A 14,875-nucleotide genomic window follows, 5' to 3' on the forward strand; every position below is an offset into this window, starting at 1 on the left:
TAAGAAAAACAATACATTCTTAACTCCCTAAAAATGTATTATTTGTTTACATTTGAGCATCTTTCAACATACCTATCACCACTATTAGAAAACTGAATGCTGTCAACTTTATCCTGTAAGAAAAAGTAAAACATGTTAGAAATTAAATTTTGAAACATGAAATGTTTCCAACAAATCCAAGATGATGAAAAAAGTTCTGTAGCTTCTAGTAGTATTAACTACAGGATAAACCAAGCCCAAAGACTTACCAGAATTCACTAACCTTTTAATGACAAAATTGAAATATAAGTTTTAAACAATGTTCCACTTGAACATGAAGTCCTAACAGATGAAACAACTGTTTTACTAATAACTTGGCAATTAACTACTTTTTAAGATTGAATTGAATGTGTATTTCCAATATTCTAAGTCAATTATAGCCTAGAAGAATCTGCTTCTCCTACTCCTACTTATACAGCCCACAAATAGACAATTAGTTATTTGTTTTTTGGCCCAGTGGGGAAAAAAAAAAAAAAAAAAAAAAACAGGAAAAGTAGACAGCACACTCGGATTATCCAGTGGCACTGAAAGTCTTCTCTATAGACAGTGATATGGCTTAATCAATACACATTCTATAACATGAATACTTAAAGTGAGATAAAGTATTAGAGAAAAATGTATTAAGGCAAACAAAATTAAGAAACAAAATGAGGTTTTGAAGAGCTGCCCTTGAAAGAGCTTTAAGGAGTCACTTAAATATAAGTTACAAAATCACAGAATGGTTGAGGTTGGAAGGGACCTCTGGAGATCATCTAGTCCAACCTCCCTGCTCGAGCACGGTCACCTAGAGCATGTTAGACAGGGCTGCATCCAGGCAGGCTTTGAATATCTCCAAGGATGGAGACTCCATCAACTTTCTGGGCAACCTGTTCCAGTGCTCCGTCACTCTCACAGTGAAGAAGTTCCTCCTTATATTCTCTGTAATAAAGCTACAAAGGGGCGGRGAGAGTTCTGACAGCCCCTGTACAATAACACAAAGAAAACCTAACAATGCAAAATTTTGAGGAACTTTAAGCAGTCTTGTGTTAAAAACTTTCCACTTCCCACCTGGTGGAAAAACTGCCTTTACATACCATAYATGGAATCACCACCCCAAACCACCACAGTAATAGTAACAGACATAAGCTTTGTTATCCAGTAACCTGAGACCCCTACAAAAAGGAACTTTATGTGCTTTGATTTTTCATTTGAAAGCACAAACACCACTCTTCACTATACATGTCTCCCTAACTTTGGAAGGGGTCCAACATAGCTACCTTTAAAATTACAAATTTAGAAATCRTAAGTTTATCTGACTGGCCATCTATTCAGAAGCCATACAGCCAGATTCACTATATCAAAAGAGTTATTTCCTAGGTGATGGATGAACAGAGTCTTAAAACTTAAATTTTGTCATTACACCATACCTAAATGTGAGGTATGATGTTTGTGTCAGTTTTCTGTATCCTTATGTGACCCTTACTTACACCTATATCACCTTCATACTCTACTGTACCACTCAACGAAATCTTGCATAGCATAGCAAATTGAGAAAGAGTATCCTTCCTGGCTTAAGTTCTCTGATGTTACTAAACACAGAGGGCAGAGAACTGTTTCACTAGATGATTAAAATTACAATTCAGAACAAGATTAGATCACATTACCAAATATAGCAGTAAGAAAAGTTGAGTTGACAAGATAAGGAGATAAAGTTAAATTGATAAGTGATGAGGGGGAAAACAAACAAACAAACAAAACATGAAATTACGCAAACATAAGGCCTCAGATCCTATTCATAGGAAGATTCACCGTACTGCTCTGAATGTATAAAATGTGTTAACATCACCCCTAAAGACTGTGACAACCTTCAGCACATGAATATAAGCCAAGTTTATTTTAAAAATACAATCTGCTATACTAAAGTACAAAACCCAAAGACGACAGCAGTTCAACTAGAAAGTTATCTTCCTAATAGTTATCAGTTATATCAAGAGAGCAAGTAAAGAGAGATACCACATATTACACAATGCATATGAAACTAAACCAGCAAGCTGACTTATTACTAAAGAAGTACCAAGTAGCTTGCGCTGTCAACTATCTGAACACTTTCAATACAGGCCAAGATGAACAGAAGTACAATTCCGTAAGTTCAATTCTTATTTAAAGATTTAATATAGAAAGTGTCAAAATGAAAACACCTGATTAATAAAATCCATCTGCTCGGAACATATACTTCCTGCATACATTATGTAACAAATAGCTATATGTGCTATATGCACTTATTACATAGATCAAAGCAACTGTGCAAGTCACATGCTTAAATTTAGAGGTATATATTATCAAGTTAAAAACGGTGTAATTCTAAATATCCTCAGTATCTTCCAYCCATGAAAACGGTCAAGTCGTATTTTGAGGCTACTGGCTGAAATTCTGTACAAGTTTTAAAAATATTCAATAAAATAACATTATTACAAATCCTTTARTCATGGTAGCTTGCAACTTTAACACTACTTTGATTGACTAATTACTGGAGTTAACAGTCTTACTTACAGCATGACTTTCCAACTCAGCAATTTTCTCAGGTGCTTCAGAGCCAAAAAAATACATCCTGATAACATGGTCAGTACTGCCAGTCGCTAAAAACATACCACCTAAAAATCAAGCATAATTAAGCTAATACATAAGAAATTAAAACAGATCATCAACATTTCTCAGATACCTAGACAAAAGAAAGTCTGAAGACTGTCTTAAAGTCTTCCACTGCTACACGGATGTGGAATGAAATCCCCTCCTCTCCTTCCCCAAAACTTTCTCAGACATACAAAACATACTAAAAATGCATCAGTTAACATACTAACCATGCAATTGCATAGTTGCATTCAATGTGACAAAGATATAAAAATACACAATTAGGGGAATGCTGAAACACTTAACGTTATTAATTACACACAGGAGGAATTACAGAGAATAGGACTAGTCATCATCRTCTACACGATCCTTTTACTTTTACATGTTAATTGTGGCAGGCAAATCACCTTAAAAAAAAAAAACAGGCATATTTATAGATTCATTTATAGATTTTGCAGTAAGAAGGCATCTTTATGACCACTCCTGTWTACAGCCTGGCATAGAATTGGGAACTATTTTTGGTAACCACTGCCACTCCTGTTGACTATATCTTAGAGAATAAATTTTGGGAAACCCTAAATGTTACGCTAAGGAAAGTCATAATATTATACTAAGGAGTTAAACAAATATAGAAATCCAGTAAAGAGGGCTGAAAAGTAAACAAGCATCAGGTGGCTTTTACCCCTGTAAACAGCAAATGGCAAATGGAAAATAGTATCACTTAATTAAGCCATCTTTCACAGTAAAGTAAGGCAAGTCACATTATCTTAAATTTGTCATAAGCTAACAACTCACATATATACAATTACATAATATACACTGGCTGTTTTCTGTATATTTTTAATTTGCTATAACCAGACTGTTATATAGACTATTCATGGGTAAAGAGAAATACCAATGCTTTTTTTTTAAAAAAAAAAAAAAAAATCAATCCGAATATAACTTACCTACACTGAATGACGAACAAAGCATCTGAACCCCTGGTCTAGGTTTCTCTGTGAATTTCACTGGCCGATTGCTTAAAAAGAGAAGTTGCTTGAAACAGGACATGCCGTGCAAAACTTAGCTTTTATCAACCTTTCAGAACGTAAATATTCAAACACATTTACGTAACAGCTACTTCTTAAATACATACAGTAACATCTGTTCCATTTGTCTTTCCCATACAAGATGTAAGTTTACTTCTTTTCAAAGTGAGTGTCTATGCATACACAAGCAATATTTAAAGCTCACATACCCAGCATTTTGCAGAAAAAGTCATAAGCTGCTATTACCTAGCAAGGATAATATGACACTTAAAAGAACGCGTCTCTTTCATCCTTCAGTATGATTTACCACCTCCATAACATATCCACAAGTACAGAATTAGTGTCCTCACATTGTAAAACTCCAATGGTACAGTAAATAAAGTCTAATGAATAGCATATTACAGAATGCTTTGGAAATTTGTAAAATTTTACAGTGCAGAAAGTTAAATACATGTTTTAGAACACTGTGCAAATGGTGATTTAAAAGACTGGTTTCCTGTTCTGCAAATGATGTCAGCTCAGCTGGAAGAGTATGTACTAGAATCTCATATAAAGTAGCTACATAAGGATAAGAACTACACTATGGAGAAAATCCAGCACACACTGTGCCACTTAAACATTGTAGGTTTCTGTTCATTACTTCTCTGGTTTTCAATGCAAGCGTTTTCTACTAAAATTCTAAACATTTTCTTTGGTAAGTAGGAGAATGACTTCTCATCTATGTAATAAATATCAGAAATTCAAATTGTGATGATTTTGTGCTGAAAACTACTGATAATTAAGTCCACATCAACCTATTTAAACAATACTTGTATCTCATACAGTGCTCTAGACTCATTTCTTAAAGGAGAGTAATTAAGAACACAATTTAAATATTCTCCTCCTGTAACATATATCCCTAAAAGTTCTTCAGATGAAACAGTCTCTCTTAAGGTTTTGTTACCATTTTACTAATTTTAAAATCACGTGCAAATTAAAAATAAAATAATCTCCTGCCCTCTAAACTACTGAAATTCTCAAAAAATTTGTTCTAATATAAAATGAATTATTTATAATCAAGCAGCATTGTTTTGAGAACACTATATTTAATGATGCTGCTTAAAAATAATTCCACATTAGAATTATGTCCCCAGTTATTACGTGTTTTCTTTTTTTTTCTTTTTTTCTTTTTTTTTTTTAAGTTAGATCAGTACGCATTCCCCAAATATTCAGCTTACTTCAATCAAGAAGATTATGGCACAGAAAGAGTTAACTAACAATCCAGTTACATACTTGAATTTCATGGAATCTGTATCCCATTGCCAAAAGCAAACAGTTCCATCTGCACCAGTAGAGACCATGTATCGCATGGATCCTTTAGCCATTGGACTAAACTAAATATTAGGGGGGAAAAAAAGTAAGTAAAATCAACCACATGCATAAAGAGGTATTTAAAATCTGTGTAGGATCTTATAAAAATGTTAACATCAAATCTGGAATTATTTTGAACACTGTCATTAAAACAGTTAAAAGCAGTTGCTGAGAAATGTCAAATACTTTCACTTGCTTTGGTTTTTTTTAAGTCTTACCTTCATAAGCAACATTCACTGAAAACTGTCAATGAATAAAATAACAAGCATAACAGAGCATAAAGAAAAAAAAAAAAAACTTAAGCGTGTCTAGTGAAACTTCCTTCACTTTCTAATGTTCTTTAATTGTACAGAGCATCAGTTATGAGGTAGTTTGGAAAAGTATAACCTAGCATCAAATACTAATTTATACGAATTCCTCACACATGCTTAAGACATTGATTGCTTGCTATTCACAGAACTACTCTCTCAGGAAACTACAGAGGACACAAGGTTATCAAGCTGCTGTTCTATTACCACTACTGCTACCACCTCAGTCAGCCATAAACCTTAATAAGGCTATAATGGAAATATCTAAGGGCTACAAAGACAAATCCTCCTCCACACTTAAAAAAATCCAGTTATATGGTGAAAAATCTGATAATCACTAATTTTAGCAGTATAATGAGTAAAAAAAAAAAAAAAAAAAAAAAAAATCTTTGCCAGCAAAGGAACAGATACCAAAACAAATTCTGCAAATATGAAGAATACTCTTGCAAGCAGTTTTTGAGAAAAGAACTACATAAAAGAAAAAATTTGTATTAAATTGCACAATTGCAGGAAGCCACTCTTCACCCCTCTAAGTATAAGCCTGTTTGTCTCAGTGGAAAACATAGCAAGTCTGGATAATAAGCTGCTAGTTGATTTGTTAACTAAGGAATTACAAAGGACTGAATCCAAAGGACTATCAAAGACATACAGTAATATCACAATACTTTCTAATTTAAATACATAGCATAGTATGCCAAACATGTTTGCACTTTTGAAGTAAGTTACACTTTTGAGATTAAAATACATACCCATATAGCAGAAGTTGTAAGAACTGATATACTGTATCAGAACATTAACCCACTTAGGCCACCACAGAATATCTCCAACAATAAACTGGAAGGCGCAATATTACCCAGAAATTCTCTACAGTTCCAAAAGCTCAAAATTAGATAGCTGTTTCTGAGCAACTATCAAAGTACAATTTTCTCTTAAGAAAAAAAAATATCTTCACTAATTTTGACATGTTTCTCAGTAGTTCCTCTGAAATTAAGGGTTAAAACTTCTTGAGTTCAGTACTGTCATCTTTTTCTTTTTTTGCTTTAAAGGGRAAAAGAATTCCTTTCATTATCTTCAATCAACTATTCAGGAGTTTGGGGAAGGCAAGAAACCTTTTCTATAAAGAAGTTTCTTCTATCATTTTTCACTTTTGGAGCCTGCATTTAAATATTTTGATCTTACATATATGCAGATAGTGACATAAAAATTAAGTCATCTGAAAACCTGTGATACAACAATGACAATTACTTGCTATTCATATACCAGCCCTCACAGAAAACAGAGTATCAATTCCTTGCATCTGAACATCAAGTAGTAAAACGCACKTTTAGAAAGCAACTTCTTAACTTCGTAACACCAACCACGAAGTACTTATCTCCATAAACAAAAACCAAAGAACTTGTTTTCATTTTCAAGAAGTTATAGCATATAGATAGAAGGCACTATTTATCTAGAGCTTTCATGCAACTGTTTTTCAACTTCAGTAAGCMACCAAGAAAATTAGTTATTTCCCTACCAGCATGACAGCCAGCTAACCTGAGGGTGTCCCATCACTCTATTTAAAATTGGCTCTTAACTTTCCAAATTGGGTGCAACAACATCTTTTTTCACCCAGATTATTTCATGTTTTCTGTGGTTTTTAATCAAGCATGTTCAAACCTTCCACTCCATACTGTCAGTGAAATGATGACTTTTGAGTTTCATAGATTGGCTGCTTCTAACAATGCACCTCCATTCTTCACATTTCAGTATACTGAAGCTCTTAAAAACAAATTACAGGTATCCGCCTTAAGACCAAGGTAACTTTGTAACATTTAAAGAAAACTCTTGTGTGTAACTTAACACCCACTATTAAATARTCCGGCTGACCTCACAGTACATTGCTGTGCTAGTGCTATTTAGTTAGAAATGAGAAAAAACGTAAAACAGTGGGAGGGGTTCAAAACACCAAAAGCAGAGACTAAGTCAGAGGTTAAAAGTCTCACCATCTGTACTATACTATGTACTTCACTATAGACTGCTCCTTCCATGCTTATTTATCATTTTTGTATTTTCTGCAAGTTCTGATTTTTATTTATGGAACTTAAAGTACTTATTCTGACAAAAATACTGTTGTGCACATACATTAACAGTTCTGAAGACTTTTTTAAAAATATTTTTTGATTTCTTCTTTTAATCTCATTTGCTACATATGAAGAAAGTAAGTACCATCTGCTTAATATAACCTCCAATAGTACATAAAATATCTCATGACTCCAAGATAAAAGTATTAATTCAAAACATACCTGCAATGAGGTAATGGACCCGGTGTGTCCATGGAGGACAGCAACCGGTGCACAAGTTCTGAGACACCACACTCTGATCACTTTATCACAACTTCCAGCTGCAATCATAGTGTTTTCATAATTGACAGCCATATCTGAAATCTCTGCTGAATGTCCTCGTAAAGTGGCAAATAATCGACCATTATGAGTTGACCAGATTTTTACCAAGCAGTCGTCTGAGCCCTGAAGAGAAAAGTGTTAAACTCAGCAAAGAGTTCATAAAACATTCAGGATACCACAGTCCAAGTTTCCTTTAGAGAACCCAACTATGGGGGGKKTTTTGTTTTGTTTTGTTTTTTTCAAAGCTTGGCAAATGACGTATCTATTTAAAACTATGCATGTTATTTAAGCTGATAGAAAGTAAATCATATGACCCATAATAAAAAGAAATGTTCAATTGTGGTTCAGGATCACACTACAATCACCACAAATCTACACCATATAATGCAGAAAAACTGGATAAAATTCGGCAGAGTTCCTTACAGAACTGGCAGCTAAATAAAAGCACTCTGCAATAAAAGCAACCTCTCCCCTACTACTTCATAAAGAATGTGACATATTGAACATAGAAGCACATCACTGCAGAAAATTCCTACATYAACGACAATTATCAAGTACAACAGTATCTCATGTTTCTCACCTTTAAATACATCAAATCSTTTTGCTTAAGCATTGTGATAGAGCTAATCAGCTACACTTTAACACTTTATGCTACAAAACCTTTCACAGGTGGATCCAATAATGTGCATTTTGAAGTTCCTTTCCCTGTATCCAGCTACAAGTATTTTCATATTTAATTTATCAACTCACAGTAAATATTCTATGTCCAGTCCTATCGAATGCAACACAATATACAGCAGAAAGATGGCCAAGAATCCGTCTGTGCATCTTTATATGTTGATACATACTTCCTGGAAATGAAGTACCAAACTTTGCATATCCAGTTAGATGTTTTGCTCGATATACTTCCACTAGAACACAAAGAGATCAAAGAATGAACACAATGTTGTGTAAAACAAGTATATTATAAATCATTGTTTCATCTAACTTCCTGTAATATATTACTTACAGATTTACTAAAAGTCACTTTCAGATTTCATAGAGATAATCAGGCTTTTTTAAAACTCGTAATTTTTGTACATATAAAAGCAGGACAGTATTTTAAACTTGCTCCAACCAAAACACCCTTCTGTAAACATGATGTGGAAAATGCTGTCTTTATTTCCTCATGGCCTTCTATACATTAAATCATACAAGAGTCCTTCTATTCAAAGGCCACTGATACTTATTTYTTGTACGTTTATACACTTAGTACACAGGCTTGGTAAAAGAAAAAGATGCAATCTAGAGGCTAGTACGTCACTAATGCAGTAAGCAGACTTTCATAATCATGCATAATGCCACCAAATTCGCATGAAGTTCTCCAGACAAGGCTCCAGACCAAGTTCTGAGGTGCAATTATCAGTGACATAGGTAAGATCAGTGCCAAGGTACACGTTATATACTCACCAAGATTCGGTGGCATGCCATAGTTTACAGGAATTTCAGGAGGTCTTCCTCTATGAAGAGCAGCAAAAGCAGAGCCTTTCCAAACAGTGCTCCTGCAATCTTTGAAATCAGTTAATCATAAGTACATTTTAAAAATGCCAAGCAAGTTACTGTTCCAAAAATGCAGGAACAAAGATACCTGACAAAGTTTCAATGCTGCGTATGAGAACGTAACAACTGAAAAAAATCAGAATCTCACAAGCCCCCAAACTTTTCTCAAACAATTGCATGGGGTGGAGGGAAGAGAGGAGAGGGGTAGGTAGTGAAAAGCATTTTTACCCATTTAATATAGTAACAAAAAAATCTTTGAAACTATTCCTAAATAGCAATACCTCAACAATTCAGATAATTCAAAACCAACTTTTCAACTGAAATTTTCATACTCATTCTCAGCGCAAAGTATCTGTGAAAGATTTAAGACTTATTTAAGGTCACCTATTAAGAAAAAAATTCTCCTCATGGAAATTTATTTTGACAAACTCATGCTGAAATGATTGCAAGTCTGAATTTGTGGACATCACAGTCATTGCATCATTCAGTGTGCATCTTTTCAAACAGACAGGACAAATAATTGGAATCGCCTCCCAACTCCAAAGAGGGAAAAAAAAGAAAGTAGTATCCACTAAACCAGTGTTCTCATGGCATACAGCTACTCAATAGAACTTCATATAAACACATAAAAATCACTGAAAAGCAAATTCTAAAGCTAAAGTCTCTTCAGTGGATATCAAATAACAAATTATATGCCTACAAATTTGTAGCCATTCACCTTAGATTATGGACAAAGGCTGTTTCTGCATAAATACATAATTCATATATCCTAATTATGATGCCATCAGCCTTAACCAAAAAAACAATCATAAAACTGGTGCTACTGTCTGCTGTTTGCATCGAATAAACAGCTACCCCATTCAAAAAAAAAAAAAAAAAAAAGGCTGATATGAGATTATTTGGAGTATCAGGAGATGTCAGAAAAGTAGCACTTTTATCCTAAAGGTTCATTATATTGCAGTAATACTAAAAAGGCTTCAGCACTCACAGTAACAACAATTTTGGTTATATACCTTAAGACCTCACATTCACAAGAATCAATATAGAGTTATACTATTAAAATACAGACACTAGTATCTTTGTTGATTAAAGATAGTAGACAAGTAGTGGGGGCCACTTTCAGTGAAAGCTCACTGCCATTCAATATTCCAAAAGTCTTTACCACATAGTTATTGAAATGTATCATACCCATTTCAAATAATAAACAATTCATACCTTTTGCTGTACGTAATAATGACTGTCTTCCTGCACCAAGTAAGGAATTCACTCTCGAAATGCTGGGTGGAATCTCCTTATCCAGTATAGGGCCAATACGCTTGCAAATTTGTAACAAATGATCTGGAGCCACATGTTTGTTGGATAGCACCTGATAGAAATTTAATTTTTAAACACATATATGTTATATTCAGAACAGATGAGCCTAAAAGCATCAATATTATACTAATATTTAAACATGTGTAATATACCTAAATTCAACTTACAGACCAAAATCAACTCTATAAAGAGTTTTATCTAGTGAACACACTCCAACAATGGGAATGCTGTATTAAAATTGCTTATTGCACATCAGCATTTTACTACTGAAAATCTGCAATATTCACACATATGGTATCCATTTCTGAATGGCACGCTACAATCACTGTCTTTGCCCAATGCACTCAATTTTTTTCTTTAATTAAAGAAAGTAAAATAAGTAATCATGCTCTCATAACTCGAGATCATGAAAAATTCTGCTGTAAACAAGCACAAGAATCTATGCAACTAGTACTTCAGTTGCCCATTACTTTTTCAGTAAGCTGGAATCTAATAGGTTTGAATAAGTATACAATTCCTTCGGAAACAGTTTCCTTAAAGAATCACTACTACATAGGAAAAGACTACCCTACTTCCTTAAATCAATGGGATCAAGACAGTTATCTGTCCATTCAGGAAGGATTCCATAATTTCTACATGTAACAGTCTCCATATAAATAATAATAATAAAAAAAMCACACTCAGATGTCTCCATCAAAACCACGTGTTTTATTCCTCAGTGTCTTCCTTTCCGGACATTTGATGGAAAAATTCTTCTCTAACTACACTATCAAACACAGTAAGGGAGAATTCAAATACACAAAGTAGAGCTCACACAGACTTAAGTAAAACAGAGCAGCAGCATAGATTTAAACTACTCAGGTCTGGATCAAGCAGGTAGAAGCAGACCCATGCTTATCAAACTGCCTGATCTGGCCATGTGTAAGCTGGTTTGACCTAGAAGCCATACTGCTACATTAGCAAATAAGTTACTCAGCCAAAGCATCTAGGAGAGACAGATTGCAGCAATGCAGGTGCAGGACCCCTTTGCCCATCAAGTATGAAACACAGGCAGAACAAGCTCGTGTTTATTATGCTATTCCCTCAGTGTACTGATTGAATTTAAACAAATAAATTCCTGATTAGGCTGATCTCACAATCAGAATAGTAGGAATAAGAATTCTGTATGTTGTCAAGTAAGATTTGTCCAACACGCTGTCCAAATGTCCATAAGTTACAGCTTATACCAGTATACTAAGTAAAACTTTCGATGATTACTCAGGACCTTAAAAGCTCAAGGACAATTTATATTCTTCTCTAGCCAAAATGGTTTAAAAACACTGAATATTGAGAATAGTATAATTTAATGCAGAATTTAATACTTGTTTGAACAGTAAAAATGCAAGCTTGAAAACCAAGTAATGTACTAGYTTATGGGTTGCACAGAGATTTCTTTTTTGTTACAACAGTAAAACAGTTAATATTGCTACAGAGTCAAACATATCCAAATAAATCAGATGAGTAGATGTTTAAGTTGATGAAGTATGAGAAAGTATACTTCATAATAGTCTAAAGATTGTATTTTTTCATCATTTCTTTATAAAAAGCTTGSTACTTGAATTGGTCTACTGTAGCACTGGCCAAGATATGCAGGACATAAAGTTCAGCGTATGCAACATCAAGCATTATAAACCATTTTGTTTGCGTACCATCATCAGGAAATACATTCCAAATGCAGTCCTTGATGGCAGCATATTTATAAAACCTAACAATTCTTTTTAAATAATTTCACTAAGATTTTTAGAAGGAACAATTATTTTAAACTCATGCTTCAATTCTGTGATGAACAATAAGAAATAATTGCACCACATGATTGTACTTGTTATCAGTCTTGGTAAATTGAACAAAAAAGTGAGAGCAGCTGGACAAGAAGTTCCCAAAGCCCCTCAAAAGTAGAAAAAAATAATCTTTAGAAGACAAATTATGAATATTCTAAAATACTAGCATCATATAAAGGTATTTCTTTCAAATGATGCTGGAAAAAGAGGGAGAAGAGACACATGTCAGACTTCATCTGACAACATTATACACAAACACAGAAAAAAGCCTGCATTATAGTCAGAAGAATCACAACATCTCCTGACATTGTCACTGTTTTCCAGAAGAACTAGGGTCTAAAACAAAACAAAACAATCAAAAAAAAMCCCCACCAAGATCTTTAAAACTTAATACCACTGTTACGTTTACTAAATTCAAGTCAAYTTGAAAGAATTCTTGAGTTCTTGTATTCTCGTTTAGCAAGACTTGGCTTTTCATCTACTAACTGAAAGCATTAATTTAAAAACTCATCTGCCATATCAACATGTTACCAACAAGTGAAAAGTAAGAGAAATGGAATTCAGTTTATCATTTTAAGCAGCACTTAGAATGAAATTTTATTTAAAACATTTTCTTAATTATTTCTCCTCTACACAAACACTATTTTAAGATTTTCAAATCTCCTCATCTCAACGTGACTATAACAATATGCAAACTGACAGGTAAGAGAGAACTCAGGTAACTTGGAATGCCTCAAGCTTTTAAAAAACAACAACAAATGACCCCCAAACCCACACAGATGCTACAAGAACAAACTTTTGTTTAAAGAAGAAGAGATCAAGAACAACAATGACAATTTAGCACATCGGCAAACTTGCTAAATACCACCAGAAACCATCACTTCACAAGATTCAATTGCCAAATATATTTTGCAGTTCTTAAGAAGCAGCAAAATAAAACGTCAAGAAAAGAAAAACAGCTTTCCATTCTAAGATAGCCCAAAGTGAAGGAATACATCTAGTTCAGCTAGTATCTGTAGCAAAAGTCCTCAAGTCCACGCTGCTGAGAGATCACTTGCATCTTTCTATCATTTAGAGACCAAGCTATAACTAGCAAGTAGCCAGAGAGCACAGGCACCACAACTGCCAACCCTTGATTTCTGAAACAGCGATTTCATTTCCTAATCTGTTGAAGGGAGTTGATGAAGGAAGCCAACCAGAAAATAAATACTGTCAAATCAAAACGTGCTTAACAAACTTGCTCATGAAACTCTGAAATGAAACCTTGCTTCAGATTGGTTCTTCCCTATATGTAGGCAGTAGCAAGTACCAATGCACAATGCCAAGCTCCACCTCTGCTATGTAAACAATATCCTCAATTTAAGACACCACTTGTGTTTTTGTTAGTCTAATGTAAAGAAATGAAAGGCCCTTCCAAAAAAAGTAATTCCTACGTCTTACTAGACCCGGAATGGAGCAAGGAATTAAAGTTCTGGGCCTAGTTTTGAAGGTAAAGGGTCTAACATCAACGTTATCATCTTAATTAAAAGTTAAAAAAAAGTCTCACCAATTCTTCAAAACTTCTATAATGCTCATTGCCTTCCCAATCCAACCTTTTAGGAAGCAACTAAATCGAGAAAGAAAAAAAAAGTGAGCGATTAAAGGGGAGGGAGGAAAAGACCATATCCAAAACAATGCGCTTTGGCCGGGGGGGGGGGGAAGCTGGGACATGAGAGTGGAAGAAACTTGAATGACTTATGTAGTAAAAGCAAACTTCCGACTCCAGTAAGAGAGGTGAAATCATCAGAGAGTCCACACACACACAGACCTGGTGCTGCTCCAGCTCCTGCACCAGCACCTGCAAGGGAAAGGAAAAAAAAAATACACAAGAGTTAGGGACAACCAAACCTCTTGCTTCTTCTCAAGCCGCGGCTGCTGCAAGAGCGCTGGGGAGGAGGAGGAGGAGGAGGGGGAGGAGGGAGGCGGGGGGGACGACCGGCTGTTCACACCTCCCCTTCAATCCGCTTTGCAGCAGCCAAGGGGTCCAAAYGCGAGAGCGTGCACCCAGGTGAGTGTGCGGGGCCCCCGTACTCACCTTCAGTGCTCTCCTACAGGGCCCAGTGGCCAGGAACCGAGCTATGAGGAAGTAGAGCTCTGCAAGAGACACGGGGAGAGAGACGGGGGGGGGATGAGTCTGGGGCTGGCTGGGCAAAGCGGGGGGGCGGGGGAGCCCCCGAGGTGACTGTAATTCATCATCACGATGAGGAAGATGGCGGCAGGGAGCGGCGGCACCGGCAGTTGCTCTCTCGCTCCGGCCCGCGGCCGCTCGCGCCCCGGCGGTTTTTACCTGATTCAATGAGCGGCAGGGACACGCCGCCGCCGCCGGAGCTGGAAGAGGCCGAGGGCTCAGCCATGGCGGCCCCGGCCCGGCGGCTAGAGCTCGCTCGTTCGCTCGCTCACTCGGCACAACTGCTGCTCGCGGCGGCCGCTGCTGCCAAGGCAGGGATTAGGGC

At 35.7% G+C, this 14,875-nt stretch overlaps 2 protein-coding genes across 3 annotated transcripts in view; one reads left to right on the forward strand and one right to left on the reverse strand.

Annotated features, from left to right (window-relative positions):
- BRWD1 (bromodomain and WD repeat domain containing 1) overlaps nt 1–14,869 on the reverse strand; it is a 63,038-nt gene extending 48,169 nt beyond the window's left edge. For both annotated transcript variants that reach the window (XM_085305013.1, XM_085305004.1), the window contains exons 1-12: nt 14,710–14,869; nt 14,458–14,516; nt 14,191–14,220; nt 13,930–13,989; nt 10,468–10,618; nt 9,163–9,261; nt 8,464–8,624; nt 7,615–7,836; nt 4,947–5,047; nt 3,594–3,664; nt 2,569–2,669; nt 73–113 (exon numbers count right to left, since the gene is read on the reverse strand). In XM_085305013.1, the coding sequence (XP_085161139.1) occupies nt 73–113; nt 2,569–2,669; nt 3,594–3,664; nt 4,947–5,047; nt 7,615–7,836; nt 8,464–8,624; nt 9,163–9,261; nt 10,468–10,618; nt 13,930–13,989; nt 14,191–14,220; nt 14,458–14,516; nt 14,710–14,776 (1,163 nt within the window). In that variant the 5' untranslated portion in view covers nt 14,777–14,869. The remainder of the gene's footprint in view (nt 1–72; nt 114–2,568; nt 2,670–3,593; nt 3,665–4,946; nt 5,048–7,614; nt 7,837–8,463; nt 8,625–9,162; nt 9,262–10,467; nt 10,619–13,929; nt 13,990–14,190; nt 14,221–14,457; nt 14,517–14,709) is intronic.
- GET1 (guided entry of tail-anchored proteins factor 1) overlaps nt 14,407–14,875 on the forward strand; it is a 21,486-nt gene continuing 21,017 nt past the window's right edge. The window contains exon 1 of the mRNA XM_085305068.1: nt 14,407–14,430. The gene's annotated coding sequence lies outside the window, so the exon portion shown is untranslated. The remainder of the gene's footprint in view (nt 14,431–14,875) is intronic.

The sequence above is a fragment of the Rhea americana genome, unplaced genomic scaffold, assembly GCF_003343005.1.
Source record: "Rhea americana isolate MKP2758 unplaced genomic scaffold, rheAme1 scaffold_101, whole genome shotgun sequence".
Lineage (NCBI taxonomy): Eukaryota > Metazoa > Chordata > Aves > Rheiformes > Rheidae > Rhea > Rhea americana.